At 50.3% G+C, this 26329-nt stretch overlaps 2 protein-coding genes across 3 annotated transcripts in view; one reads left to right on the forward strand and one right to left on the reverse strand.

Moving 5' to 3' along the window:
• Nucleotides 1–257: 257 nt before the first annotated feature.
• Nucleotides 258–11960, forward strand: RASL10A (RAS like family 10 member A). Of its 2 annotated transcripts, none has more exons than XM_079957244.1 (3): nt 258–1610; nt 10530–10684; nt 11428–11960. In XM_079957244.1, exons 1-3 carry the CDS (start codon nt 1395–1397, stop codon nt 11696–11698), a joined length of 642 nt encoding a protein of 213 aa, XP_079813370.1. In that variant the 5' UTR covers nt 258–1394; the 3' UTR covers nt 11699–11960. The 2 variants fall into 2 exon arrangements, with proteins under 2 accessions (XP_079813370.1, XP_079813371.1); XM_079957245.1 differs by having other exon boundaries at nt 10560–10684; nt 11428–11955.
• Nucleotides 11961–14548: 2588 nt separating this feature from the next.
• The window catches only part of GAS2L1 (growth arrest specific 2 like 1), a 52385-nt gene continuing 40604 nt past the window's right edge, over nt 14549–26329 (reverse strand). Inside the window, exons 3-6 of the mRNA XM_079956552.1 lie at nt 25653–25760; nt 23031–23127; nt 20028–20406; nt 14549–17234 (exon numbers count right to left, since the gene is read on the reverse strand). Coding sequence (XP_079812678.1) covers nt 15560–17234; nt 20028–20406; nt 23031–23127; nt 25653–25760 — 2259 coding nt within the window. The 3' untranslated portion in view covers nt 14549–15559. The remainder of the gene's footprint in view (nt 17235–20027; nt 20407–23030; nt 23128–25652; nt 25761–26329) is intronic.

Consider the following 26329-nt stretch of genomic DNA (forward strand, 5'->3'; position numbering starts at 1 on the left):
GCGCCTCCCCTGCTCGCTCTCTCCCCCTACCACACACACACAACCCGCGCGCTTCCTTCCCCGCCTCGCCCTTCTCACGTGCTTGACCTCTCTCCAAGTAGGCATAGAGCGGGTTTCTGCTTCTGCCGCAGCTTGGAACTCCGGGCAGCGGCGGGGAAAGGCGGGCGCGCAGCACCGCAGTGCTCTGTCCAGGGTGCTGAAAGAGGAGCGATGCGCTCCGCTCCATCTTCGGCGCCCGGGAAGGGAGAGGTAGCAGCCGCGAGCCCTCCTCCGGGCGGGATCCGCAGGCGAGGCGAGGGTCCAGCATGAGGACGGGGCCGGGAGGGCGCCGCTGGAGCCGGGCAGGCAGCAGCAGCAGCAGCAGCAGCAGCGATGCCCGGCCGGCTGCGCGCCAGCGGGGCAGAGGCTGGCTTGGCGTCCCGTTCCTCAAGGTTGAGCGCCGTTTCGGAGCGAGGATCTTGAGCCGGACGGGTCTGGATCTGGAGTGACAGCTGTCCGTCTCAGTCTCCCAGCCTCCTCCAATATTTGGGGGAACTTCTCTCCTTCCTTTTCAATTGGATTAGAAGAACAGAAAAAGTGGGGAGGACCAGCTCGCTGCTGGCACACGCGCTGCCCTTCAAAGCAGCTCGATTCGAATGGAGTTGGGGGACCGGGTTCGCCAACAGGGCATCCCGGAGCGGCTGTCCTTCAAGCTCCGGTCGCCTCTTTCTCGACTCGGTGAGTTCATCTCTCCAGTGAATCGTGAAATCTCTTTCCTTGAGGGCGGCTCAGCCGGCAGCCTGCGTTCCCAGGACAGCAGCTCGATTGACGCAAACTTGAGAAGAGATTGGAAGGGTTGGTGGAGGGGGGAGGACTTTTTGATCTTGGGTGGGGGAGAGAATAGATGAGGCGGGCTGAGGAGGAGCCACCCTCAGCTTAGGATAACCCAGCTGAGCGACTGTAGACCCGGGGGACTTTCGGAGTAGCAAAACAACAGTCATAATGAATTAATAGTAATCGGTCCGCTAAGAAAATGAGCGGGGTTGCGGCTCAAAGCAACGGCACGGATCTGATGTCTTACTGTGAGGAGCGACTGAAGTCAACATCAAGTCAACCCAGTGGTGCAGAGAACTAATTTTAGACTCTGGACTTCATGGTGTCACCGCCTCCCCCCTCCTTGAATGGGCAATTGGTATTACTTCACTTACTTTAAAGCGCTGCATGGAGGGGTGGAGGGCTTCTACTCGTGCTGCTGAGTGGGGCTCAGGGCCTCTGCCCTAAAGTCTTACCCTGTGGGCGCCTTCCGAGACAGCCCCCACGCCCTCAGAGGTCTCCGTGGATTAATACACTTCTCTCCTCCGATCGCTTGCGCGGGACGGGAGTTTGGGAACTATCCAAGGTCCTGAAAGAAGACGATGGTGGAGACTCTGTCGGTGGCTGTCCTGGGAGCCCCGAAGGTGGGCAAAACGGCCATTATCCGTCAGTTCTTGTACCACGACTTTACAGAGACTTACAGCCCGACGGAGCGCCGCCGTACCTACCGGCCCTCGGTCATTTTCAACGGGAACATGTACGACATGAAGATTATGGATGTTCCTTACCTGACGGCGTTCCCAGCAAACAGCTCTCAGGTGGGCTTTTATTAAAACCCTCTCTTCCCCACAACTCAACCCGAACTCACCCTCCCGAATATATTTGGCTATGCTTGTGAACAACAGATCACTTGCGGGATACAGCGTGGCTGTGTTGAGGCCAGATTGGTTAGTTTTCTAATTGGATTGGGGCCCTCCTGTTAGGTATGGTGGAAATATGGTGTGGGTTGTTCAACTAGGAGATTCACTCTGTGTATTATTATTATTATTATTATTATTATTATTTACTATTATATTATATATTCCACCCTTCTCCCAAGCTCGGGTTCAACGTGGCTTACACATTTTAAAACACTACTATAAAATACTAAGTAATAAAACCAGACTAGTTAAAAACAATAATCAAAGTGCATCAGAGCACATTTAGAATCCATTTTGTCTTGACAGCGGCCCAGTGGTCAGCACCATATGATTATTAATTAGTTACCTGCCCTTCACCCGAAGAACCAAAGCTCAATATTGAAAACCATTTGAAACCACTTGCAGAAATAAGGCAGACCATAGAAATGTACACTTCAAGTACCCAAAGCCAGGGTGAAGAGGTGTGTCTTCGGCATTCACCAAAAAGTGTCTAATGAAGGTGCCAGTTGCACCCCTGTGGGGAGGGAGGGAATTTCACAGTTTAGAGGCCCCCACAGAATTCCCTCTCCTGGGCCACTCATCACAGCTCCGGAGGGCAGTTCAACAACCAAGAGAGCTCTCTCTGCCAGTCTTAGCACCTAAGAGGGTCCACAGGGAAGAACTGATGACCACCAACTTGGATGGCTTTAAAAGGGGATTAGAGAAATTCATGGGGGCATAAGGCAATTAATGGCCACCAGCTACCATGGCTATATTCTACCTCTACCATTGGGACAGCGTACCCGAGCTTGCTTCGTTTTGTTACTTAACACTGTGTTCTTTCCCAGGAGTGACAAACTCAGGCCCACCAGATGTTGTTAGGCAACACATTCCTTCATGCCTGGCCAGGGCTGATAGGAATTGTAGTCTGCAACACCTGGATTGCACTAGGTCAGGAAAGGTTTAGTGTAAGCATTTTCCTTAACTCTCCTGTGAGGCAGCGCAGAGCAGGAGTAAAATGTGCTTGCTTAGCTGGCTGGGTGAGTTGGCACGCAAGCCTGGAGAACTCCACTCTCCTTGCAAGGCATTAGGTCTGATTTTACACCAAGGTCCCGTGCTCTGCTGTATGTAAGTCAGGTCCATAATTAGGACAGTGCATATCCAGCAGTTCCACTGGAGTGAAGGGGAAAGGGCAGGGTGCCACTGGTCACCATCTTCTGGAACCCAACTCACATTGCCTCCGAACATGGACATTCCACTCCAGGGACCCAGGCTAATGAAGATTGTTGATAGACTTGTCCATTATGATTTTCGACTATCTCACATTTCACTTTTTCAAACAACGAATGCCTCTAGTCCTTATGCATTTTCTGTGGGAGCTCCTAAGAGGTGGAATTCCCTCTCTGCAGAAGGTGTCCTGGCACCTGCAGAGTACAGTTTTCTCCATATGCAGAAAATGCATCTCTTTTACCCAGGCCTTTGACACTTGAAGTGTAGGATCCACCTTATTCTTCTGATTGCAATTGGTTTTATTATTTTAATTTGTTGCAACCAGTGGTGTGCTGTCAGTGGACCAGGGGGACTAGGCTAGTCCCTTAAATGCTCCTGGAAAATTAGAGTATTAAAGAATTAAAGCCTGGTGCCTCCTTCCTAAAGCCCATGGGAAAAAAAGGTAAAGGACCCCTGGATGGTTAAGTCCAGTCAAAGGCGACTATGGGGTTGCGGCCCTCATCTCTGCTTTCAGGCCAAGGGAGCCAGTGTTTGTCCACAGACAGCTTTCCGGGTCATATGGCCAGCAGGACCAAACTGCTTCTGGCACAATGGAACACTGTGACGAAAACCAGAGCGCATGGAAATGCTGTTTACCTTCCTGTCGCAGTGGTGCCTATTTATCTACTTGCACTGACATGCTTTCGAATTGCTAGGTTGGCAGGAGCTGGGACAGAGGAACAGGAGCTCACTCTGTTGCGGGGATTTGAATTGCCAACCTTCTGATTGGCAAGCCCAAGAGGCTCAGTGGTTTAGACCACAGCGCCACCCTTCTGCCTGGCTTAGGCAGAGAGCTATGATGCTCACATGCACAACATCTCCCCAATCCCCACTGCCCTTGCAATCTGGCACCTCTGACCCTAACTGTTTCCCTGTGAAAATCTCAGTGCATGCCACTGGTTGTGATCTACCCCGAGACCTTAAGGTGAAGGGCAGGTAATAAATAAAAGTAATTATAATAACAGTAGAGAGATACATACGTAGGAAGCAGCCTTATACCAAGTCAGACCATTGGTTCATGTAGCTCAGTGTTGTCTACACTGACTGGCAGCAGCTCTCTAGGGTTTCAGGGAGGGTGCTTTTTCAATCTTGCCTGCAGTTCGAACCTGGCACCTTCTACACTCAAATCAAATGCTCTGCCTCTGAGCTGCAGCCCTTCCCTGCTTGCAAGTGTGCGAGTTTGGTCTGGTGAAATCTTGGAACCCAGATGTGCGGCTGATGGAGACAGCCAGAGTTGCTTCCAAGTGGGACTTACAATGCCCACATTGCATCTCCCCCATAGCTAGCAGAATGAGGCAAAATTGTGCAGAAATAGTAACGACAGTTCTCTTAATGTCTGTGGGATTTGACTGCTGGTCCAAAAATAAAGTAATAGAAAGGGGGGGGTGGAGTTAACTTGGTTCTTCAATTTTTGGCACTCTCCTCCAACACTCAAGCTGTTTCTCAAGGCTTCCCATCTCCCCGCTCTGGCTTTTAAGAATCCTTAAATAGTAAGCCAAAGGGAAGAGTTTGTGTTGGCTGCTGCTGAAAATGTAGGCTAATCCCCCCAGCCACACCCACCCTGCAGATGACCCATCTTCACTTAGGGGCAAGATGCCAGTTCCGGTAGAAAGCCAGTTCTGAAGATGCAGAATGTGGGTGGAATCGAAAGAAGACAGAAAAATAAGGGAGATGGGAGATGAGAACAAAAACAGGAAAGCTTTCTTTAGGGTCAGCCACATTTAAAGCATCGCAGATGAGAGCAGGCAAAAGTTGGAACTAGTCCTCATGTCTATTTTCTTCCTCCCCTGTGAGAGGCAAGTTGGCCTAAAGAAAGTCGATATTGGGGAAGTTTTTCGCCCTCTCTCATAATGCTAGAACTGGTTGAGATCCAATGAAGCTGAATTTTGGAAGATGCAAGATAGATAAAAGGAAGTCCTTAGAATGGTAGAGTTGGAAGGGACTCCGAGATTCATCTAGTCCAACCCCTGCCTAGTTAAACTATGGAACTCACTGCCACAGGAGCAGTGGTGGCCAGATGTCACAATGGCTTTAAAAGACGAAGGCCAAGATGGTTGGAGACAGTGATGCTTCTGAATACCAGCTGCTGGAAGCCACAGGAGGGAGAGTTGCTCTTGGGCTCAGATCCTGTTTAAAAGTTTCCCATTTGGGGCATCTGGCTAAGTACTGTGAGAACAGAATGCTGAACTAGATGGCCCATTGGCCTGATCCAGCAAGGCTCTTATTGTGTTCTTATGGGGCATGTGCAACACCCTACTGCAAGCAAGCTCTACAGATGTTGTGGCCACAGCATGACAAAGGTCGGTCATTGGTTCCAGAGGAGCAGGTGGCTGCTTCAGTCAGAGAGAAGGGAGAGGGGTTTTGAAAGTGGGAATTAAATTCAAAGTGGACAAAAGGAGGTGGAACTGTAGGGAGACCGTACCTTTGGATCAGGCCTGGCAGAAGCAAAGTTCAGGAACCCCTAGATCAGAGACACAGAGGGGGGCTTCGTGCTGTCCTTTGAATCCAATGCTGCCCTTATGGGGGAAGCCAGACCCTCATAGGATGTGAATGTTCTGCAATCCCCTCATCTAGGTAGCAGGTTGTATATATGCAGAGCTCCCCCCCCCCCCGCTGCCGCCACCAGCTGGAGCTCACTGGAGCTCAGCTCCAGCCCCTTTCAGGTGGGGAGCAAGGGAGAAGTTTGTGGTGAGCTCCAGCACCTCTTTTTCTGGAAAATAGCAGTGTGCATGTGTGTACACAGGTGGCACTGTGGTCTCCCGTTGCTCTGTCCCAGCTTCTGTCAACCTAGCAGCTCGAAAGCACACCAGTGCAAGTAAATAAATTGGTACCACTGCGGCGGGAAGGTAAACGGCATTTCTGTGCACTCTGGCACTTGTCACAGTCCTCTGTGCACCAGAAGCGGTTTAGTCCTGCTGGCCACATGACCCGGAAAGCTGTCTGTGGACAAATGCTGGCTCCCTTGGCCTGAAAGTGAGATGAGCGTTGCAACCCCATAGTCGCCTTTCACCGTCCAGGGGTCCACCCCCCTTTTTACCTTCATGTACAGTGGTACCTCGGGTTAAGTAGTTTATTCGTTCTGGAGGTCCGTTCTTAACCTGAAACTGTTCTTAACCTGAAGCACCACTTTAGCTAATGGGGCCTCCTGCTGCCGCTGCACCATCGCTGCATGATTTCTGTTCTCATCCTGAAGCAAAGTTCTTAACCCGAGGTACTATTTCTGGGTTAGCGGATGTAACCTGAAGCGTATGTAACCCGAGGTACCACTGTATATGTATAGGTATAGTTATATGTATATACATACATATAAAACCATATATCTCAAAGACACCGCAGCCTCTGTTGTGCCTCATTGTCCCAAAAGGGAATACAGACCCTGTTAAGTGTGTCTGCAGCCCCTGGGATTTCACACTGCTCATGGAGATGGGTGTGGTGTGTAACACTATGATACTGATCTAATGCAGGCATGGGGGACTTTAGGTGCAGAGGCCAAATGCGGACCTTCAGACCTCTGCATCCGGACCTTGGGACTCTTACCAGGCCACACCTGCTCTCTCCAGGCCACGCCCCCTCACCAGCCCTGCTTTGCACCCTCCTTGAGAGTTTCTGCAAGGCTGGAATGTGCCCTTGAGCTCTGATGATGCCTTTTGCTTGCCTAGATGGAGGGCAGAGAGGGGGGTGGGCGAGCATTTGTAGAAACTAGCCTTCCGTATGAAGGTAAAATTCACCCCCATTGCTCTGCCCACCCACTGGGTGGCTGCTGGAAAGTTGCTTGGAGGGGAACGAGCACACACACACACACACCCCAAGGTCTGAAAAATATATAGTCCTGAACAAGAGCCTTTGTGGCGTTGAACTAGGACCTGGGAGATTGGGGTTCAAATCTCCACTTGGCCATGAAGGTCACTGGGTGACCTTGGGCCAATCCCCGCCTTTCAGTCAAACCTACCTCACAGGCTTGTTGTGGGGATTAAAGGGGATGGATGACCATGTATGGCATCTTGAGCTCCTTGGAGGAAAAGGTGGGATATAGATGAAATAAAATAAACCCATCTTCCAAAAGCAGGGGCTCCACGTTCCCTGACATCTGTTCTGACAGGTTGCATTTCTTAGTGCAGAAAGCATTGCTCTGACATGATCTTTCCTATTCTAATTAGTTCAAGGGGGTTCTGGAGGCTTCTCTGTGTGAAAGAAGCAAACAGAAGGTTCATGACATTTGGGTTATACTTTCAGAGAAGCTGAGTACAGCTGGCTGAAACTGGTTCTCTCATCCTTTCTGTCAAAGTCATGCTGACTATAAAAGTAAGGCCAGAAGGAGCCTGGGTTTCTCTTTCTTTCTATCTCTTTTCCTTCTGGTGTGGTGTTCTGTACGTAGTATGCTTAGCGTTAAGGTTTAGACTTATTATAAGTTATTGTAAGTTTAAGTTAAGTCTGCTGCAACTGGATTTCTTCGGAGAGTGCCAATCCTAAAACCCAGCCAGATGGGTGGGGTACAAATATAATAATAAATAATAATAATTGTGACCATTATGCTCATTTCCTTCATTAGCATTAAAGCGCTGCTGGTTGAAATACAATTGCCTCTGGCTATTTTTTGGAAATCCTGCAAAGTGTTTAACTTTTTACTAACTACACATTGGAATCTGCTCTGGATCACTATTGAGAAGAATTCCATGACACATTCATCTGAGGAGTGCAGGGCAGGGACCCTTCAGGAGATGATCTCCTTGACTGCAAATAAATGTTCAGGTTCCAGAAATGAGTGGCAGCCTCAGGAAAAGAAACCAGTAGGAGAACACTTCAGTCTCCCAGGACATTCTATACAAGTTCTCAAAGTAGCTGTTCTATTACAAAGGAATTTCAGAAATAGACTGGAAAGAGAAGCTGCTGAATTGCAACTTATCACCAAACTTAAAACCATGGAGAGACCTGGTCTGAACAAAGACATTGGATTCTTATCTCATTATACAGGACAAAGCCATTTTTCACCTTCTCACCCCTTGTTTTTTCCTGTAAGACCTATTGCAGTCGTTAAGAGTCGTCAACAGGCTCATCACAGCTATCTGCCAATCACCCAATCCCACCACCCTTCTGAGTAATACCCCTCCCCACCTTCTCACTATATAGAAGGGTCTGGTGACTTCTGTTTCAGTGTGTGCATGCACACGAAAGCTCATACCAAGAACTAACTTAGTTGGTCTTTAAGGTGCTACTGGAAGGAATTTTTTTATTTTGTTCAGGAAAAGAAGACATGACGTTGATCAGCCCCAGTGGTGAACTGCTCCCCAGTTTCATGGCGTTTCATTATTACTATCTGGGTTAAAAATAAATGCTTTGGTTTTCATCCCATCCTCTGAGCTTCAGCGAGCCGCTAATTGCATTTCACAGTTGACTTCAGTTGATGTGGAGGCCCTGCCTGTGTTTTGCAGGAGGTGAGACCGAAGGGAGATCTAAAGATGGAGATGGACTTAAGTTAGGGATGTGTGTGTGCAAGATATTGCCCCGCCCACTTTTGCTTCTGGCTCCGCCTACCACTGACACATGCAGGTGGAGATGGGGAGGGTGGTAGCCCCCTGGCTGCAGAACACTCTCCCCACAGAAATGTGCCTGCCTTGCATTGTCATCATCAAATTTTAGGCACTGGGCAGTTGGTTCTTAATTGGGATGATACAATGCAATAACACCGTAGCCTGTTGTTGAAAGAAAATTTAAAAATTCCTTCCAGTAGCACCTTAGGCATGCGGGTGGCACTGTGGGTTAAAACCAGAGAGCCTAGGGCTTACCGATCAGAAGGTCGGTGGTTCGAATCCCCGCGACGGGGTGAGCTCCTGTTGCTCAGTCCCTGCTCCTGCCAACCTAGCAGTTCGAAAGCATGTCAAAGTGCAAGTAGATATAATAGGTACTGCTCCGGCGGGAAGTTAAACGCCGTTTCCGTGCGCTGCTCTGGTTTGCCAGAAGCGACTTAGTCATGCTAGCCACATGCTGTACGCCGGCTCCCTCAGCCAATAAAGCGAGATGAGCGCTGCAACTCCAGAGTCGTCCGCAACTGGACCTAACAGTCAGGGGTCCCTTTACCTTTAAGGTGCTACTGGAAGGAATTTTTAAATTTTGTTTCGACTACGGCAGAGCAACACGGCTCTGCCTACCTGTAGCCTGTTGTGTTCATCTTTAGCAGGGTGGGGCAGTATTTGTCCTTTTCTATCATATTGCAGGATGAGCACTTAACGTAAATAATGTGGTTTTATTCTTTCGATGTTGTTTGAAACTTTCCCAGTATGCTTTCAGGATCGTAAGTTGCTTTAAGACATTTTATGTCTAGACCCAATGGCTGGGAATTTGCCTGCTCTTGATGGGGTTACATTTCCTCTGAAGGAGCAGGTTCGTAGCTTGGGGCTACTCCTAGATCCTTTGCTATCGCTTGAGGCTCAGGTGGCCTCAGTGTCCTGGAGTGCCTTCCATCAGCTTTGGCTACTGGCCCCAGTATGCCCCTATCTGGACACGGATAGCCTAATTACTGTTGTCTATGCTCTGGTAACTTCAAGGTTAGATTACGAAAATGCATTATATGTATGGCTGCCTCTGAAGGTGGGTTGGAACCTTCAGCTAGTGCAGAATTCAGCAGCCAGGTTGCTCAACGGAGCAAGACAGTTTGAGCATATTACACCAATCCTTGTCTGACTACACTGGCTACCAGTTAGGTTCCGGGCCCAATTCAAAGTGCTGGTTTTGATCTATAGAGCCTTAAATGGCTCAGGACCAATTATCTCAAGGACCGCCTCTTTCCATATGAACCAACCTGGACCCTGAGATCATCTTCTGAGGTCCTCCTTCATGTGCCTCCTTCTCGAGAGGTCTGGAGGGTGGCAGCATGAGAACGGGGCCTTCTCTGCAGTGGCTCCCCGTCTGTGGAATGCTCTCCCCAGGGAAGTTCGCCTGGCGCCTTCATTATATTTAGGTGCCAGGCAAAAATGTTCCTTTTTAAGCAGGCCTTTGGTTGATCTGTTTGACACCCTATACCCTTTTAAAATGCAGCTCTTTGGGGGTTGGTGTTATTGGGTTGTTGTTTTTATTTTGATTATATATATACTTACATATTGTAGTTTTATGTTGATCTTTTCTGTGAACCGCCCTGAGACCTCTGGGTATAGGGCGGTATATAAATTCAATTAATAACAACAACAACAAAATTTATGAACTTGCTCCATAGAAGACAAAATAAAGTGGGGCAAGTAATGAATAAATGTAATTAATAGTGGTAGTAATATAAGTAGTTATTATAGTTATTTTTGTTATCATTAACTTTGAGAAGGTTGGCATCAGGATGAAAATGGTTCCCTACCTGTTCTATATCTGGATACAAATTTGACAGGGATGTACCTCGGTGACAGAGCCTCTTCTTTGCAGGCAAGTTCAATCCCCACATCTCCAAATAGGGCTGGGAAAAGGTCCTTGCCTGAAACCCTGTAGAGCTACTGCCAGTCAGTGTTGACAGTACTGAGCTGGATGGACCCATGGGCCTGGCTCCGCACAATGCAGCTGAGTGACAATGTCCCTTTTTCGTTGCACCAGCTTTCCCCATGTTTTCCTCTCACCCACCAGGAGTGGTCAGACCTGAAATCCCGAGGGCTGAGGAACACTGATGCCTACGTCCTGGTGTATGATATCTGCAGCCCAGAAAGCTTTGAGTATGTGAAAATGATCCGTCAGCAGATCCAGGAGAACAGGTGAGCAGAAGGGATGGGAGAGGAGGGAGTGGATTGGGTGGGGGGAGCACAGAATCAGGAAAACTGATTTTCCCTCCAGAGTGAGGCTGCAGTCCTCAACCCACCTCTCGTATGGATCAGTCTTGGGGAATTCAGTGGGATTTACTTCTGAGTAAACACACCACCACCCATCAGGTGGCGCAACATGACTACTCAGAAGTCCTACTATTGAACTCAATGTGGGTTTTATTCACAGGTAAATGGGGTTAGGATTGCAGCCTTAAAGAAGCCCAGTCCCACTTTCAAATATCAATGAAACACAGCTATTTGCATGGGGAGAAATAAGCCCCAGCTAACATGGCCATTTTGAACCACAACTCCCATCATCCCTAGGCAGAATGGCCACTTTGGACTACAATTCTCATCATCCCTAGACAGAAGGGCCACTTTGGACTACAATTCCCATCATCCCTAGGCAAAAAGGCCACTTGGGACTACAATTCCCATCATCTCTAGGCAGAAGGGCCACTTTGGACTACAATTCCCATCATCCCTAGCCATCATGGCTACTTTAGACTATCATTCCCAACAGCCCCAGCCAGCAGGGCCATTTTGGACTACCACTTGGCTGGGGCAGATGGGAGTTAAGGTCCAAAATTTCTGGAGGGCCCCAGGCTGGGGAGAGCCTGGAGGTTTGGGGTCTGTGCATCGCTCTGACCTTCTTTCTCTACTCTATGAACTTGGAGTTCCCCTTCCTCTCCTAGGGCGAGCAGCAGTGGCGAAGCCCCCATCATTGTGGTGGGGAACAAGCGGGACCTGCAGCGCCAGCGCTTCTCCCCCCGCCGGGCCCTCTCGCTGCTGGTAAAGAAGAGCTGGAAGTGCGGCTACATGGAGTGCTCGGCCAAGTTCAACTGGCACATCGTCCTCCTCTTCAAGGAGCTCCTCTGCAGCGTCTTGGCCCGAGGATGCAGGAACAACCACTCTGCCATGCGCCTCCAGGGGGCGCTGCACAGGAACAGGTGCAGCCTGATGTGAGGAGACCCTGCCGGCCACAAGGGGGCGTACTCACCAAACAATGGAATTGCAGAGCCTGGAGGGTCGTCTAGCCCAACCCTCTGCCATGGGGTGCCCCCCCCCAAAAAAACACCTTTCCAAGAGGTTCGGACATTGGAGCCGTAGTGCGAAGGTGAGGGCCACATCTTGGCCACCAGGGCCGTGTTTGCAGGAGTAACCCCTTGAAATCCCTGGGCATTTCTGCTTGGTGCAACGAACACCTTGGAGGGGGGGAGTGGAGTTTTGGGATGCCATCGAGCCAAAATCCACGTAGCCCAGTTTTCTGTCATGGGTGGCGGGTGCCTGTGGCTGAGAAGCCCCTTGAAATCCCTGGGCATTTCTGCTTGGTGCAACGAACACCTTGGAGGGGGGGAGTGGAGTTTTGGGATGCCATCGAGCCAAAATCCACGTAGCCCAGTTTTCTGTCATGGGTGGCGGGTGCCTGTGGCTGAGAAGCCCCTCCACCATTTTGATTTTCCCACAATGCCACGGGGCAGCCATTGGCTTGGGAAGGATTTAGACACAATGGGAAATTTTAGATAGCAGGTGGATCCCCAGACTCAATCACTACAGGCAGGTAATCAGTTGTGGGGAGGAGGGAGCCAAGCTGCTGGGGGAATCATTGACTCAAGAGTGAGCCCAGTAGAGGGTGGGGCCTCTGACCTGGAGCCAGCCTTGACCCAGTGGGCAGCTGAAGGCTTGATGGCTGTAGGTCCCAGTATAGCATCCAGAAATAAGCAGCAGGCACTCTTCGCTTAAAATGCACAGGCCAGACCCTCTAATTTCCAAGGTTGTGGCTCTGGCGCAAAGAACAAGCCCCCATGTTCCATCCCTGGCAGGATCGCTGGGGAAAACTCCCCTGCCTGAAACCCTGGAGAGATGCTGCCAGTCAGTGTCGACAACACTGAGCTAGGTGGACCACTGGGTTGGCTAAGCAGAAGGCAGTTTCCTAATTAATTACTACCACCCCTTTCAAAGAACAGGAAGGACTAGAATCTTAATTTATTTTTAGGGAGGAAGCAAGAGCAAGAGTTGTAGAGCATCTGCTTCCCCAACCTGCAAGCTCTGGAAAGCCACACTGCTGGTCAGTGTGGACAACATTCAGGCAACTGGCCAAGTCCTGTAAGCCTACCGATCGATTCTTCAGCTTGGGGCTCTTGCACAGAGGGGCCCGGTTGCATGCCCACTTTTAGCATCAGAGAAGCAGCTGTGTGGATTTTCAGTATCTCAGGCCTGACCTCAGCTAGCTGGGTGATTGTTTCTGCCCTCATAGATGAGATCCAGTCCTTTGTGACGCTCCAGAGGCATCTGCTGGGCCGTAGCTCAGTGGTAGAGCATCTGCTTTGCATGCAGAAGGCTGCAGGTTCAATCCCCTGCTTCTCCAGGTATGGCTGGGAAAGAGAGATACAAACCTTGCCTGAAACCTTGGAGAGCTGCTGCCAGCCAGGGTGGGCATTACTGGGCTAGGGGCTGCCCACGGTTTGATTTGCCGCAAGGAAATAAGCGTCCTCTTTCCCTGTATGAAATCTCTGCATGCAAAATGCTTGAAGGAGCTGCTTGCTCCTCAGAAGCCTCAGACGCGCTGCGGATTCAAGAGGCTTCGATGAGGTCTGTGAAAACACACACACACACACACACACACACACACACACACACACACACGACTGGGAGGGTCCTCCTTTCTAAGACCAGGGAACCAGTTTCGCAACGTCTGCCTGCCTTCTCAGGAATTCATCACGAGGCGACCCGTCCACAACCACCCACCCCCCAATAGCACAATCGCCGATGCCACGTTCATTCATAATCTGGGACAACGGCTGATGCTGCTTTTGCACTCAGCTGTGACTAATGTGGACTAGTGTGTTGCGAAAACAAAAGGGGAGTCGAGGGCAAGTGGGAGGAGAAAAGGTCTCCTTAAAAAGCCACAATTCTCCCCTTCACCTCATCAAACTCTTGTTGGCTGGGATCGAGTGTTTGGCTTGCTTTTGATTTCCCCCCCAAAAAATGTGTTGCAGGGTGGGGGGCTCAAGAGTTTCAGGGACCCCAGCCCCCTTTCTCCACAGCTGCCACCATCATCTCTGGGCCAGAGGCTACAGCACACAAGGGTCTTCTACACCAGCCTCCCCTTTCTTTTGCAAGACACTAATCATCTGTTTAACACAGTCTCCAAGGAAGGGCTCCCCATTCCAGCGGTGCAATACTGGACCATCTATAAAGCATCCTCAACCAGGTCCCTTGTTATGTCTTGCTTGCAAATTGTGGTGCCAGGACTGGCACTCTTACAGGCGCCACGTAATACCCGTTCTGTATCTGTAAGAAAGTGCACCTTGGGAACTCCCAACCTCTTGATTTCAGGCAGTGGCTGTTCATTGTATTCTTTTCGCCACCTGCTAAAAAAATGTTCTCCTTTAGACAACCCCCACCCAGCCATTTAGAAAGCTGGCGAGAGTTTTAGCCTGCTTTTAGTCTATTGCTCTTTTAACTTTTCAGAAGCCTTAAATCGTTGTCGTTAATAATAATAATAATTCTTATTTATACCCCACCCTCCCCAGCCAAGGCCGGGCTCAGGGCGGCTGTATGACTATTTTTATCGTTTTTTGTAAACCATGTTGAGGTTTTTTGGGTGGCTGAACAACCAAGCAGTAAATTTTACGAAATTGGTAAATAAATCAACTTCAGCGGGCAGCATGCCCAATGGTTAGGGACAGTTCCGCAACATCTGGAGGGCAACATGTTGCCTACCTCTAGTCTGGGGAGGGGGGAGACACACCTGGGACTGGTTCACATCCACCCATCTTCACACTTCTGCAATAAAGGCACAGAGTCAAAACACATGATTTGTCCTCTTTTTTTACTTTCTGGGTTTTGAGAGTTGGCGGGTCAGTTCAATTAGCTACATTCGTGGGGTCGGAAGGCGGGCACTAGACGGGAGGCAGCGCTCAGGAGGCGAGCAGACACACTCTGTTGTATTTATATAAATATGCATAGATTATTTAAACACACCTACAGTACATTGGGGGGGGGGCAGGGGACTGGTTGAGGGGACAGGAGTCTTAACGGCCCAGATCCCAGGACGCCGAGAGGGTCCATCTGAAGAGGAATTCATGTGCAAGACTTCAGCGAGACCCTCTCTCTCCAAAAGCATGACTCGTTTAAAAAATAGATAATCTACTTGATCGGAAGCTTGCAGAAAACACTGTCAGCTTGCCTAGTGGGGAGCGGCTCCCACAGTCTGTGTGGGGTCTCCCCCATCCTGTGCACATTAAACACCTTCCCACTTTGAGTCACCACTATCTGCAAGACTCCCAAGGTCTATAGCGTCCACAAGGCTGGGAAGGCGCCTTTTTAAAACATCCCCAAGTGGAAGCTGCCCAAGGAGGTCAAAGCTGATGCAAGGGTTACATGAGAAGGGAGCAAGAGGTTTAGAGGTCAAAAGTGCTACTCGATTTGGAAGACTGGGGAAGGAGGTGGAAGGCGATCAAAGCCGACTCAAAAGAATTTTACAACGGCCGATGCGAGCGAATATCGGACCACGTCAGAAGCTCCTTGCTGTGTTATCCAGTGTCCAAAGACTTTCCCCTGAAAGCTTCTCTCTCTCACACACACACATACACACAAATTTGCTACGAAGCCATGCCACTCTCCAGCCACAATTCAAAACCAAACCCCAATGGAAGAACCACCTTAGAAATTAAAGGCATCTCCACCCACACAGTCCGTTCAGAACAGCAGCAATATTGAGGTCACCGAAGGAACAGTGCCCGAGGGACGGGGTAAGGAAGGCTGGGCAACTGAAGCAGCCAGGAAGGAGAGAGGAGGCAGCCGGTTGCCCTCTGGCATCCCTCATGCCCAGGCGCCCTCGTCGGCCACCCCGGACTCAGCCGGGCCGTGGGAAGGCTCCACAAGGGAGGCGAAGACGTTGTGGAAGGCTGCCCAGGGTCGGTACTGCTCTGGAGGGCGCTTGGAAGGGCTGCCCTTGGGCGAGGCGCCACCTACTGGAGACTTGCCCACCCCCGCCACCTTGTAGCTGAGGGGCGTGGGGATTTTCGAAGGGGTCTTGTCCGGCTGGGAGTCGGTGCGAGGCTTGATCATGGGGCGCAGTTTGAGTTTGTAGATGGAAGGCACACGGTCTGGCTTCTTGAGGGACGACTTCGGGCGCAGCACAACTTCCTCGCAGGGAGTGGACCCCTCGAAGGCCTCGCGGGGCAGAGAGCCCAGGTCCATATCGGCCGCCTCTGTGACGCCCCACGGGCTGTCCGTCAGAGGCTCGGGAAGCTCCGCCCCTTCCTGGACCTCCTGCAGGTCGTTCAGGCAGACGTAGCAGTTGCTCTCGTCCGAGGAGCTGGACAGAGCCGGCTTCCTCCAGCGCGTGGCTCGCTCCAGAGGCACTGGCGAGTCCCACAGCTCGCAGGTGTCGGCCGAGCCATTGTGGAAGTCGGGGGGCACCACGGTGCCCGCTTCGGGGACCCCCGGCCTCTGGGAGGCGGTGTTCCTCTTGGGCTCGTCTTTCGCCTCGCCCGGGAGGCCGTACTTGCTGAAAAAGTTGAGGGACGAAGAGGACGAGCTGGAGGAGCAGTAGGCCGAGTCGGCGGCTCCTTGATCTGGGGTGGTTTGCAGGAGGCGGGGGCCATCGCAAGCCCGGCCCAGGGGCTCTAACTGCTCTGGCTCCCCATCCACCACCAGGCCCATCATTTGGGAGTTGGCCAGGAACTCTTCCTCCAGTCGCCGGAACAGCTGCTGCTCCTGGCTGGGGTCCAGGCGCAGAGGGGTCCGGAAAGTGTGAGCCAGCTCTTCCAACTCCCGTCCTAAACTGTCTGAGGGCTGCCGCGAGTGCCCGCTCCCGCCAGGCCGGGGCTGCTGCCTCGTGGCCCCACGGGATCCCCCCAAAGCTGGCTGCTTCTGCCTCATAGTCCCACAGGCCGAGGGAGGCGGCGTCCGCGGCCGGGGTTCTGTTGTTTTTGTGGCGGGGAGAGACCCCCTTCGGCTGGCGAGCGCTGGGCTCCGAGACCCTACTGGCGTCCCTGGCGCCCACCTGGCTGGGCTCTTGGTCCTGGGGGTGCTTCTTCCAGAGCCCCCGGGCCTCTCCTTGGGGTCTTCGGCCCGCGCCCAAGAGTGCTGCCCATCCTTACCTCGGCTGATGACCAGCACGGTGGGCTCCCCGCTGGGCCTCCCCTGGCTTCGTGCCCGTGGGCGAGGGCTCTGCTGCACGGACGGCTTGAGGTGCCCATTGGCCATCCGGGGGCGGCCACGTTCTTCCACCTCAGTCCTCCGGGGCGCCGGAGATGGCCTTGGCAAGTCCACCCGGTCTCGGGACTGGCTGCGGCTGGCCGGCTGCCTCTTGGGGCTGGCGTGGGCCTGAGGGCTGATCCCTTCGCCCAGCCGCCGCCCAGGCTCCTTCCTGAGTGCTGGGCCGCTGCTGCTGCCGCCATCTTCGTTGTGCCGCCTTCCCAAAGTGCCGCTCTGTGCAGAGGACGCTGAGGAATCGCTGTCTCCAGAAAGACGTCGGGCTCTGGGGGGCCTGGAGCAGAGGGGGAAAGGCGATTTTGGTGGTTAGCAGCATTAGCATTTATCCATACAAAAAGATTTCTATAATGCCATTCGCAATAATGGTGCACAATGCGGCAGCTGGACCATTGACTGGAGTTTCTTGCGGTGAAACCATTCTTAAAAAAAGCTGCCCATCTACTACCGAGCCAGGTTCAAGTTTCTTGTGCTAATTTACAAAGCCTGAATCCTTATATCCCAGTTCGAGCATTGACATCATCTGCCAAAGAGTTGTGGTTTGTTCCCTGAATTGGTGAGGATCGTTTGACAAGGGTGGTGGTTATTGTTTTGATGTTTCAGTTTAATTATTTACTTGTGTTTTATCTTGTGTTTCATTCTGTGAACCACCCTGGGATCTCTTGATGAAGGGTGGTATATAAATTTAATAAATTTAGATACAAACAAATAGTGTCACCAGCCCAGTCCTGTGGAACATTCTGCCACTAGAGATTCAGCAGGCAACTTTTAAACGCCTGCTGAAAGCTCTTCTATTCCCCCTGGCCTACAATTAGGAATACATCCTTCCTCAGGGGTTAACCAGTGGCTGTCTTAAACCTTTTAAATAGTTTTACTGTATGGTTTTTATGTTTCATTGCTGCAAACCGCTTTGATTTTTTTAAAACAACAACACAGCAGCATGCAAATATTTTTATGAATAAATAAGTTAATAAATGTCAAAGCAGCTTACAACAATTACGCATGAAACCACATTTTTAATTTAAAAAATATTAAAAAGTTGAAATTGGAAATCAACTCAATATTGTGGAAAGGTGTCAAATGGCATCAGGCTGGGGAAAGGTCAAGGAGGTGGCATCTGCCAAAAAACCAACAACATCCTAGTGGGCGAGGTGGTCTGATTAGATAATTTGTAATGAATCATATAATTATATAGTGGGAATGGCCATCTATCCCAATCCCCTACAATCTTTTGCCCAACACAGGGCTCGAACCCTTGACCCTGAGATTAAGAGTCTCATGCTCTACTGACTGAGCTACCCCAGGCCCACGGGCTGGCTGTTTCCCACGACAGTTGTACAGGTTATGTTTTCCATCATTATGACAGTGAAGCTGGAGCCTAAGGGTAGAGGACTTCCATCGCAGCTGCCCTGAGGAGGAACCTTAAGGCTCTCTGCGCCTTCGTGCATCTGTTTAGCTGTTGAATACAGCAATGCTTGCCAAGTTGAATGGCTTGAGAAAACAACTAGGCAAGTTCACGGAGGGGACGGCTGTCATGTTCCCCTCCCACTGTCAGGGGGCAGCAGTGGAGAAAGTGCTGATGCACCCGGGTCCTGATCGTAAGCTCCCCTTTACTGGGGAGATACTAAAAGCCGTTTCCTGCCTGCTGGTCTTCTGCCTTCAGAATGGCATAGAGCCGAAGGAGGCAGTCAAATGAGCGGCACTCTTGCAAAGCTCTATGGGCTTCCCAAGGCTCAGGTGACTTGTACTGACCTTTTCCAAGCAATCTGCACAAAAGTCTGATCTGGGATGCTCTAACAACATCTCTGCACAGGGCCACAGAGTGGTACCCTGTGTGTGTGTACTGGCATGAGTTGGTATTACAAAGATCCTCAGCATCTCTAGATGTCAGGCGGCAGAGGAGCCAACCCCCATGGCAGGTTGCCAGGAGCGGATAAGACAAGGAAAAGTTCTTACCACCTGCTTTTTATTCAATATTCACAGAGAGAGGCTTGGAAACACAGCCTCTTGGAATAATGGTGTTGTCCTGAGTGAGTCTCCACCTCCTTTTTCTCCCACTTCCTCATTCGTCATCTCTTATATAGGTGAGGCTGAGGGCCCTTTGCTTCTGAGCCCTTTGCTCTCCTACTTTCAAGGCCCGCAGGGTTCTGGGAGAGGGTGGGTGGGTCTGGAATGCTTTCTAAAGACACTGTGTCCTTCAGCTGTGGCCCTCCTGGTTCTTCCTCTTCCTCTTCCTCCTCTCCCATTATTTCCCAACTTTCCCCCCCTGTTGCAATTCTGAACTGTCTTCTTCTATGGAAGGGCCTTCTCGGTAGTGGCGCCCGCCCTGTGGAACGCCCTCCCATCAGATGCCAAGGAAATGAACAACTATCTAACTTTTAGAAGACATCTGAAGGCAGCTCTGCTTAGGGTAGTTTTTGATGTTTGATGTTTTATTGTGTTTTTAATATTCTGTTGGGAGCCAACCAGAGTGGCTGGGGAAGCCCATCCAGATGGGTGGGGTATAAATAATAAATGGTTCTACCCAGACACTGAGGTCCAGCGCCAAGGGCCTTCTGGCGGTTCCCTCACTGCGAGAAGCCAAGTTACAGGGAACCAGGGAGGGCCTTCTCGGTAGTGGCACCCGCCCTGTGGAACGCCCTCCCACCAGATGTCAAAGAGAAGAACAACTACCAAACTTTTAGAAGACATCTGAAGGCAGCCCTGTTTAGGGAAGCTTTTAATGTTTGATGTATTACTGTATTTTAATATTTGGTTGGAAGTGGCCCAGAGTGGCTGGGGAAGCCCAGCCAGATGGGCGGGGTATAACTAATAAATTATTATTATTATTATTATTATTATTATTATTATTATTATTATTATCATCATTATCATCATTATCATCATTATCATCATCATCAGTCTCCACCATTCCTCCTGCGCCCAGCCCCCGACACCAGGTAAGGCTGGCAAAGACCCCTTGTCTGAAACCCTGCAGAACTGCTGCTGGTCTGTGTAGACCAGTTAACTGGACCCAGGGAACAACTCGGGATAAGGCAACTTCCTCCATCCAGAAAACAACCTACGTTACCTGAGGGTGTTGGACAGCCGCGAGTCACTGGTGTCCCGCTGAACCGTGGGCCCCCTCAGTGGGCTAGCAGAGCTCTGGCCGGACCTTGAGGGCAGCCCGTCGTGCTTTGTGGTCAAAGGACCCCCTGGCAGCTGCCGCGGAGGGGTGTGGTCTCCTCCAGGCCCTTTGGCCGGGTGTCCAGGACGGGTCCCTTTTGTGTGGCTCGGGTCCCCTCCAGCAGAGAGCCGCTTATCCCCGCCACGGAGGGGTTCGGAGAGCTTGTGCTGGCTTATGGCTTCAGCCCGGCGCTGGGCACTGGGGCTGCCTGTCTGGGGGCTGCCTGGAGTCACCGTCTTCTGGGGGGAGAATCCGAGCCCCCGGGTCTGGTTCAGGCGGTGGGCTGCAACAGAGAGAGAGAGAGGACACCAGGACGAGTGAGGAAAGGGAAGTGATACAAAATCAGTCTTCCATCTCCAGGACAGACAAGCATCTACAAGCCACATTGCTCCCAGATCTGTGGCGAGAGAGATCTCTACCTCATTTTCATGCGGTTTTCTTTCTTTTTTATATATACATATTTATTATTAAACATTTCAGCATAACAATTTATCAAAAACATATCAGCCTCCTTTCCCCCCATAAGTTTCCCTCCCCCCTCCCTGAAAATTGCAAATTGATCTACAAGCTGTCTCACCAGACTCTCCCTAGCCCAAACCCTCATTGATCCATTCCTTTGTCTCATTTGCAACACAAGCTTTTGCACCAACGCTACTGGGGAGATAACAAGCTGTCCTTGCACTAGGTATTTATCCCAATATATAGTTGGACTGAGGGACAAGGATGGCGTTGTGGGTTAAACGACAGAGCCTAGGGCTTGCCGATCAGAAGGTCGGCGGTTCGAATCCCCGCGATGGGATGAGCTCCCATTGCTCGGTCCCGATTCCTGCCAACCTAGCAGTTCAAAAGCACGTCAAAGTGCAAGTAGATAAATAGGTACCGCTCTGGCGGGAAGGTAAACAGCGTTTCCATGCACTGCTCTAGTTTGCCAGAAGCGGCTTAGTCCTGCTGGCCACATGACCTGGAAGCTGTATGCCGGCTCCCTTGGCCAACAAAGTGAGATGAGCACTGCAACCCCAGAGTTGGCCACAACTGGACCTAATGGTCAGGGGTCCCTTTACCGTTACCTTTATAGTTGGACTGATGTACTTTCAACTGAACATTGTGGAATGTCTGGTTTTTTGTGTTTTTTTTAAAGACAAGTTTCCAGCCCATAGGGTTGCAAGGCTCAGCATCCAAGCCAATCAGGCGGCAGAGAAAAAACCAGCAAGCAGGGTAACTCCAGGTCACTGTTTTGTGCAAAGCGCAATGGAAGGAAGCTATGATGGCCACGAGCCACAAGGGGGCACTGCGAGAATGCAGCAAACCCCCACCTTCAGAAGTCGAAAGTTCCCAGGCTTGATTATGTAGCCGTTTTGAGGTTAATATCGTTTCATGCTCTCCGCTTCCCTGAACAACAGGAAGACTCAGAGTCAGCTGCTATGGGGTCAGTTTCCTGGGAAGGAAAACAGAAGGCTCACAGCATGACTTGCTGAGCTACAATGCAGGAAAGCAAGGGATGGCAGCCCCTCCAAGGATCGTGCCAAGGCAGGTTCCCAATTGGGAAAGATCCAGAAATCTTGGCTTATCTTTATGCGCAAACACATTCCCCAAGATGGCATAAAAAAGCAGTCTGCAGGATGAGGCTGCTGATAGAACTAGTCCAACATCATTTCCTCACAGCGGCCAAAGCCCCCAAAGAACCAAGTTAGACTGCCTCTGCACCTGGGAGTTCTGTAAAAACATCAGAAGAGCCTTTCTGCTGGATCAGGCCCATGGCCCATTCAGCCTGTCACCCTCTCCTCACAGTGGCTAATCAGATGCCCAGAACAGGATCTGGGTACAAGAGCACTCTGTCCCTCCTCCATGCTTTCCAGGGACTGGTACAGTGGTGCCTTGGTTCTCAAACGCCTTGGTTCTCAAACGCCGGAAACCCAGAAGTAAATGTTCCGGCTTTCGAATGTTTTTCAGAAGCCGAACGTCGGATGCAGTTGTTGGCTATTGTTTCCAGGGCACCTGCACCAATCAGAAGTTGTGCCTTGGTTTTCGAACATTTCAGAAGTTAAATGGACTTCCGGAACGGATTAAGTTTGGTGCTTTTGTTCCCTCTATTTATTTTGTGCTTTTGTTTTTGAGGCTTTTTCAGTTTTGACTGTGTGGATCCCAGTTCAGCTACTGATTAACTGTGAGACTGCAGAAATGGATAAAAGCACCCCCATCCAAACAATGACTATCATCAGTGCAGGTAAGGAAAAAATGTTAATTTTTATCATCTACAATACCGTCTTATTTATTTTATAGTACAGTACATTGATTATTGCTTTCATTTTATGGATCAATGGTCTCGGTAGATAGTAAAATTCATGTTAAATTGCTGTTTTAGGGGTTGTTTTTGAAAGTCTGGAACGGATTAATCAGTTTTGCATTACTTTCTAAGGGAAAGCGCGCCTTGGTTTTGGAACGCTTTGGTTTTGCAAATGACTTCTGGAACGGATTAAGTTTGAGAACCGAGGTACCACTGTATTCAGAAGCATCACTGCCTTGGAAAGCTCTGCTGGGTGTTTCATGATGTACACACACACACACACACACACACACACACACACATTGAAAGCACGCAGCTTTCAAGAATCCTGGGAAGTATGGCTTGTTAAGTGTGCTGGGAACTGCAGCTCCGTGGGGGCAAACGACGGGTTCTTTTCCTTGCCTTATCCGCTCCTGGCAACCTGCTGTGGGAGCTGGTTCCTCTGCCGCCTGACATCTAGAGATGCTGAGGATCTTTGTAATACCAACTCATGCCAGTACACACACACAGGGTACCACTCTGTGGCCCTGTGCAGAGATGTTGTTAAAGCGTCCCAGATCAGACTTTTGTGCAGATTTGCTTGGAAAAGGTCAGTACAAGTCACCGGAGTCCTCCATACTCACAGAAAGAGGCGCAGCGGCACGGATCGTGCTTGTCCAGGTAGTGTTCCAGGGTGTCCCAGCCCCCGCCGACCCGAACCATCACATGGTTCCTCAGCACCTGTGTGGGCAACCCAAAAAAACCCCACATCAGGTGAGCAGGTTTTGCCGGTGGGATCAATAGGGTGTGTCCTCACATGGAAAGGCAAGAGAGCAGATTGCTGGGTGGGGTGCAACAGGTGTAATTGTGTTTTAGATCAGTGGTTCCCAATTAGCTAATTACTGAGGACCGCCTGTTTTTCAGAAGCCAAGGCATGGAACCCCCTACTTTTGCAAATTTTGATACCTCTGCAAAGCAAATTTTTTGAACAAAATGTTGGGGAAGTCCCTAATAAGCAAAGGATTTTAGGTATACAGTCGTACTTTGGTTGTCGAACGGAATCCGTTCCGGAAGTCCGTTCGACGTCTGAAAACATTCGACCACCAAGGCGCGGCTTCCGACTGGCTGCAGGAACCTCCTGCAGCCAATCAGAAGCCACGTTGTATGTTCGGCTTCCAAATAATGTTCGCAAACCGGAACACTTGCTGCGTTCAGGAGCCAAAACGGACAAGTACCAAGGCGTTTGGGATCCAAGGTACGACTGTACTAAAAAACAGACTAGGGCTGAGCGATATCTGGTTTTCAACATCGTGATATATATCAGCAGCTAAACAGCGTGATATTCAGATATATCATGATGTCTGGAATTGGAGATTGGGCGTGGGGGTGAGGTATGGGGCAGCCGCAGAGATCCAGGGGAGGGAGGGAGAAGAGGAAACGGAGTCATCTTCACCGAATGGTTTGAGTGGGATGTGATGTGGGGTACCATCAAGACACCGTCAGTGGGGCAGACAGCACTGGCAACCAGCAAAGATGCATGCCCACTGTGGCGGCTGCTGCCTTCCTGCTGACTGAGAAAAGCTGCTCCGCCTCAGTGCCAGGGGAAAGCAGTGCCACGGTGCCTTGAAGTGAGGGCGATCAGCTGCCCTGTTTTCCCTCAGCATCAGGGAAGGCAGCTCAGATCGGTAGCATCAGCAGCATCAGTGCCTTGAAATTGGCTGCCCTGCTTATACTGATGCGAATTGCCAGGTCAAAAATGTTATGGCGGTGTGATTTCAAAACCGATTTTGGCCAACGTATTGAAAAATCAGGGTGTGCTAAAACAGATCATAAATTTTGTGATATTGCCACAAAATTGCAAAAATTTAGTTGGGGGTGGGGAGACAAGGGGTGGGGCCCCTGGGAGCCTTCTGCAGACCCCTAATTGGGAAACACTATTCGGCTCTCCAATATAAAACAGCCCAGACCCTGTGGGGTCCATCAGAGGTCCTTGCACCCAATCCAAAGTGAGCTGCTGGAACAGGGGAGGGAGGGAGACATGAGAGCAGGTCTGTTCCGGGGTGTTTTCCAGGGAGGTGGGCCTGGCCCCATCCTTGCCAGGCTTGAGGTCCCAAGCTAAGACCGTTTCTTTCAATCAGGTCTTTTGCATTCCTTTTCTTTTTGCATGCTTTAGCTGAGATTTCGGCATTGAGGGGGTTGGACCAGACGACCATAGAAGGTAAAGGTAAAGGGACCCCTTACCATTAGGTCCAGTTGTGACCGACTCTGGGGTTGCGGCGCTCATCTCACTTTATTGGCCAAGGGAGCTGGCGTACAGCTTCCAGGTCATGTGGCCAACATGACTAAACCACTTCTGGCGAACCAGAGCAGCACACGCAAACGCCGTTTACCTTCCCGCCGGAGTGATGCCTATTTATCTACTTGCACTTTGACGTGCTTTTGAACTGCTAAGTTGGCAGGAGCAGGGACCGAGCAACGAGAGCTCACCCCATTGCGTGGATTCAAACCACCAACCTTCTGATAGGCAAGTCCTAGGCTCTGTGGTTTAACCCACAGCGCCACTTCCAATTCTATGATTCAACTGCCCCCTAGGGGGGGTGCATGTCTCGTAACAGGGCGGGTAACACTCTGCCCTTATACATCACTGGATGAGCATCTAAGGGATTTTGCCTTGATCACTGTATTAATTTTTCCTCATTGTACTTTAACGCTTTGCATAAAGCTACCGATAGATGCAATCAATGATAACAATAATAATAATCTGATCTCACAGAGTCTAGAGCAGTGGTCCCCAAACTGGGTTTTTTTGGGGGGGGAAGGGGAGGCCCCCCCTTGGTTCCATAAACTCATCCCCGGTGCTCCCTACCCTACGAAAAGCATTATTCAGGATAGTGGTTTGTACATCCCACTGAGGAAGATAATAGCACAATAAAATTTGAAACAGTAACAATTAATTGCACGTTTTATTCAAAATCCAATTAAAACTACGTGGTTTAATTAATTTAACAAATTTGACGGGCTTGATCCGGGGCTTTTCTAAGTCTGAGAGTCATTTACACCTCTAGCCCCCCCCCCACATCTGCTGCCCCCTTGCCTCTTAGCACCATGATAGGTAATCCCACAGCCCTCTAGGTGGTGGTACACCCCAGTTTGTGAACCACTGGTTTAGAGCCCAGCAGAGAGATTACTCTTTTTTGTGGGGGAGGGGGGAGGGGAAGGGAAAGCTAGGAGGGGAAGGAAAGAGATGTATTTGTAGAAGATCTTACTCGAACAAAGATCAGGGCGTTGGAGTCTCCCACTTTATATTTACCCTCTGAGACTTTGACCATGGGGAACTGGGATGGGCAGGTACAATGGCCCAGGATCTCTCTTACCTAAAGGGGAAGGGGGAAGAGGGGGTGGAGGGAAAAAAAGAAAGGTCATTGATTAGCAACCTTCGCAAACAATCCAACACGCTGCTCCTTTGCAGCCCACAACAAAATAAAGTTGATTCAAGTCCCTGTGCGAAGCCTACCTCGCAGTGTTGTGATAGGAATTTTGAGGTCTTAGATATATGGTAATGTTCATAAGTGTAGCAACCAAGCCCGTACATTGATCAGAACAGGAAGACCGACCTGGAACCATTTTGATTCCCAAACTGTCCCAAACTGACCAAATGTTTTCTCTGCAAGGTCAAAGGAAAATGGAAAAGCCTCCCCATTGTCTTTTCCTTCACAAATCCTGTCTTAAGGGTATGTTTGAATAGGGTTAGTTACAGATAGGTAGCCGTGTTGGTCTGCCATAGTCAAAACAAAATAAAAAAATTCCTTCCAGTAGCACCTTAAAGACCAACTAAGTTAGTTCTTGGTATGAGCTTTCGTGTGCATGCACAGTATCTGAAGAAGTGTGCATGCACACGAAAGCTCATACCAAGAACTAACTTAGTTGGTCTTTAAGGCGCTAC

The sequence above is a fragment of the Podarcis cretensis genome (assembly GCF_951804945.1).
Source record: "Podarcis cretensis genome assembly, chromosome: 16".
Classification (NCBI taxonomy): domain Eukaryota; kingdom Metazoa; phylum Chordata; class Lepidosauria; order Squamata; family Lacertidae; genus Podarcis; species Podarcis cretensis.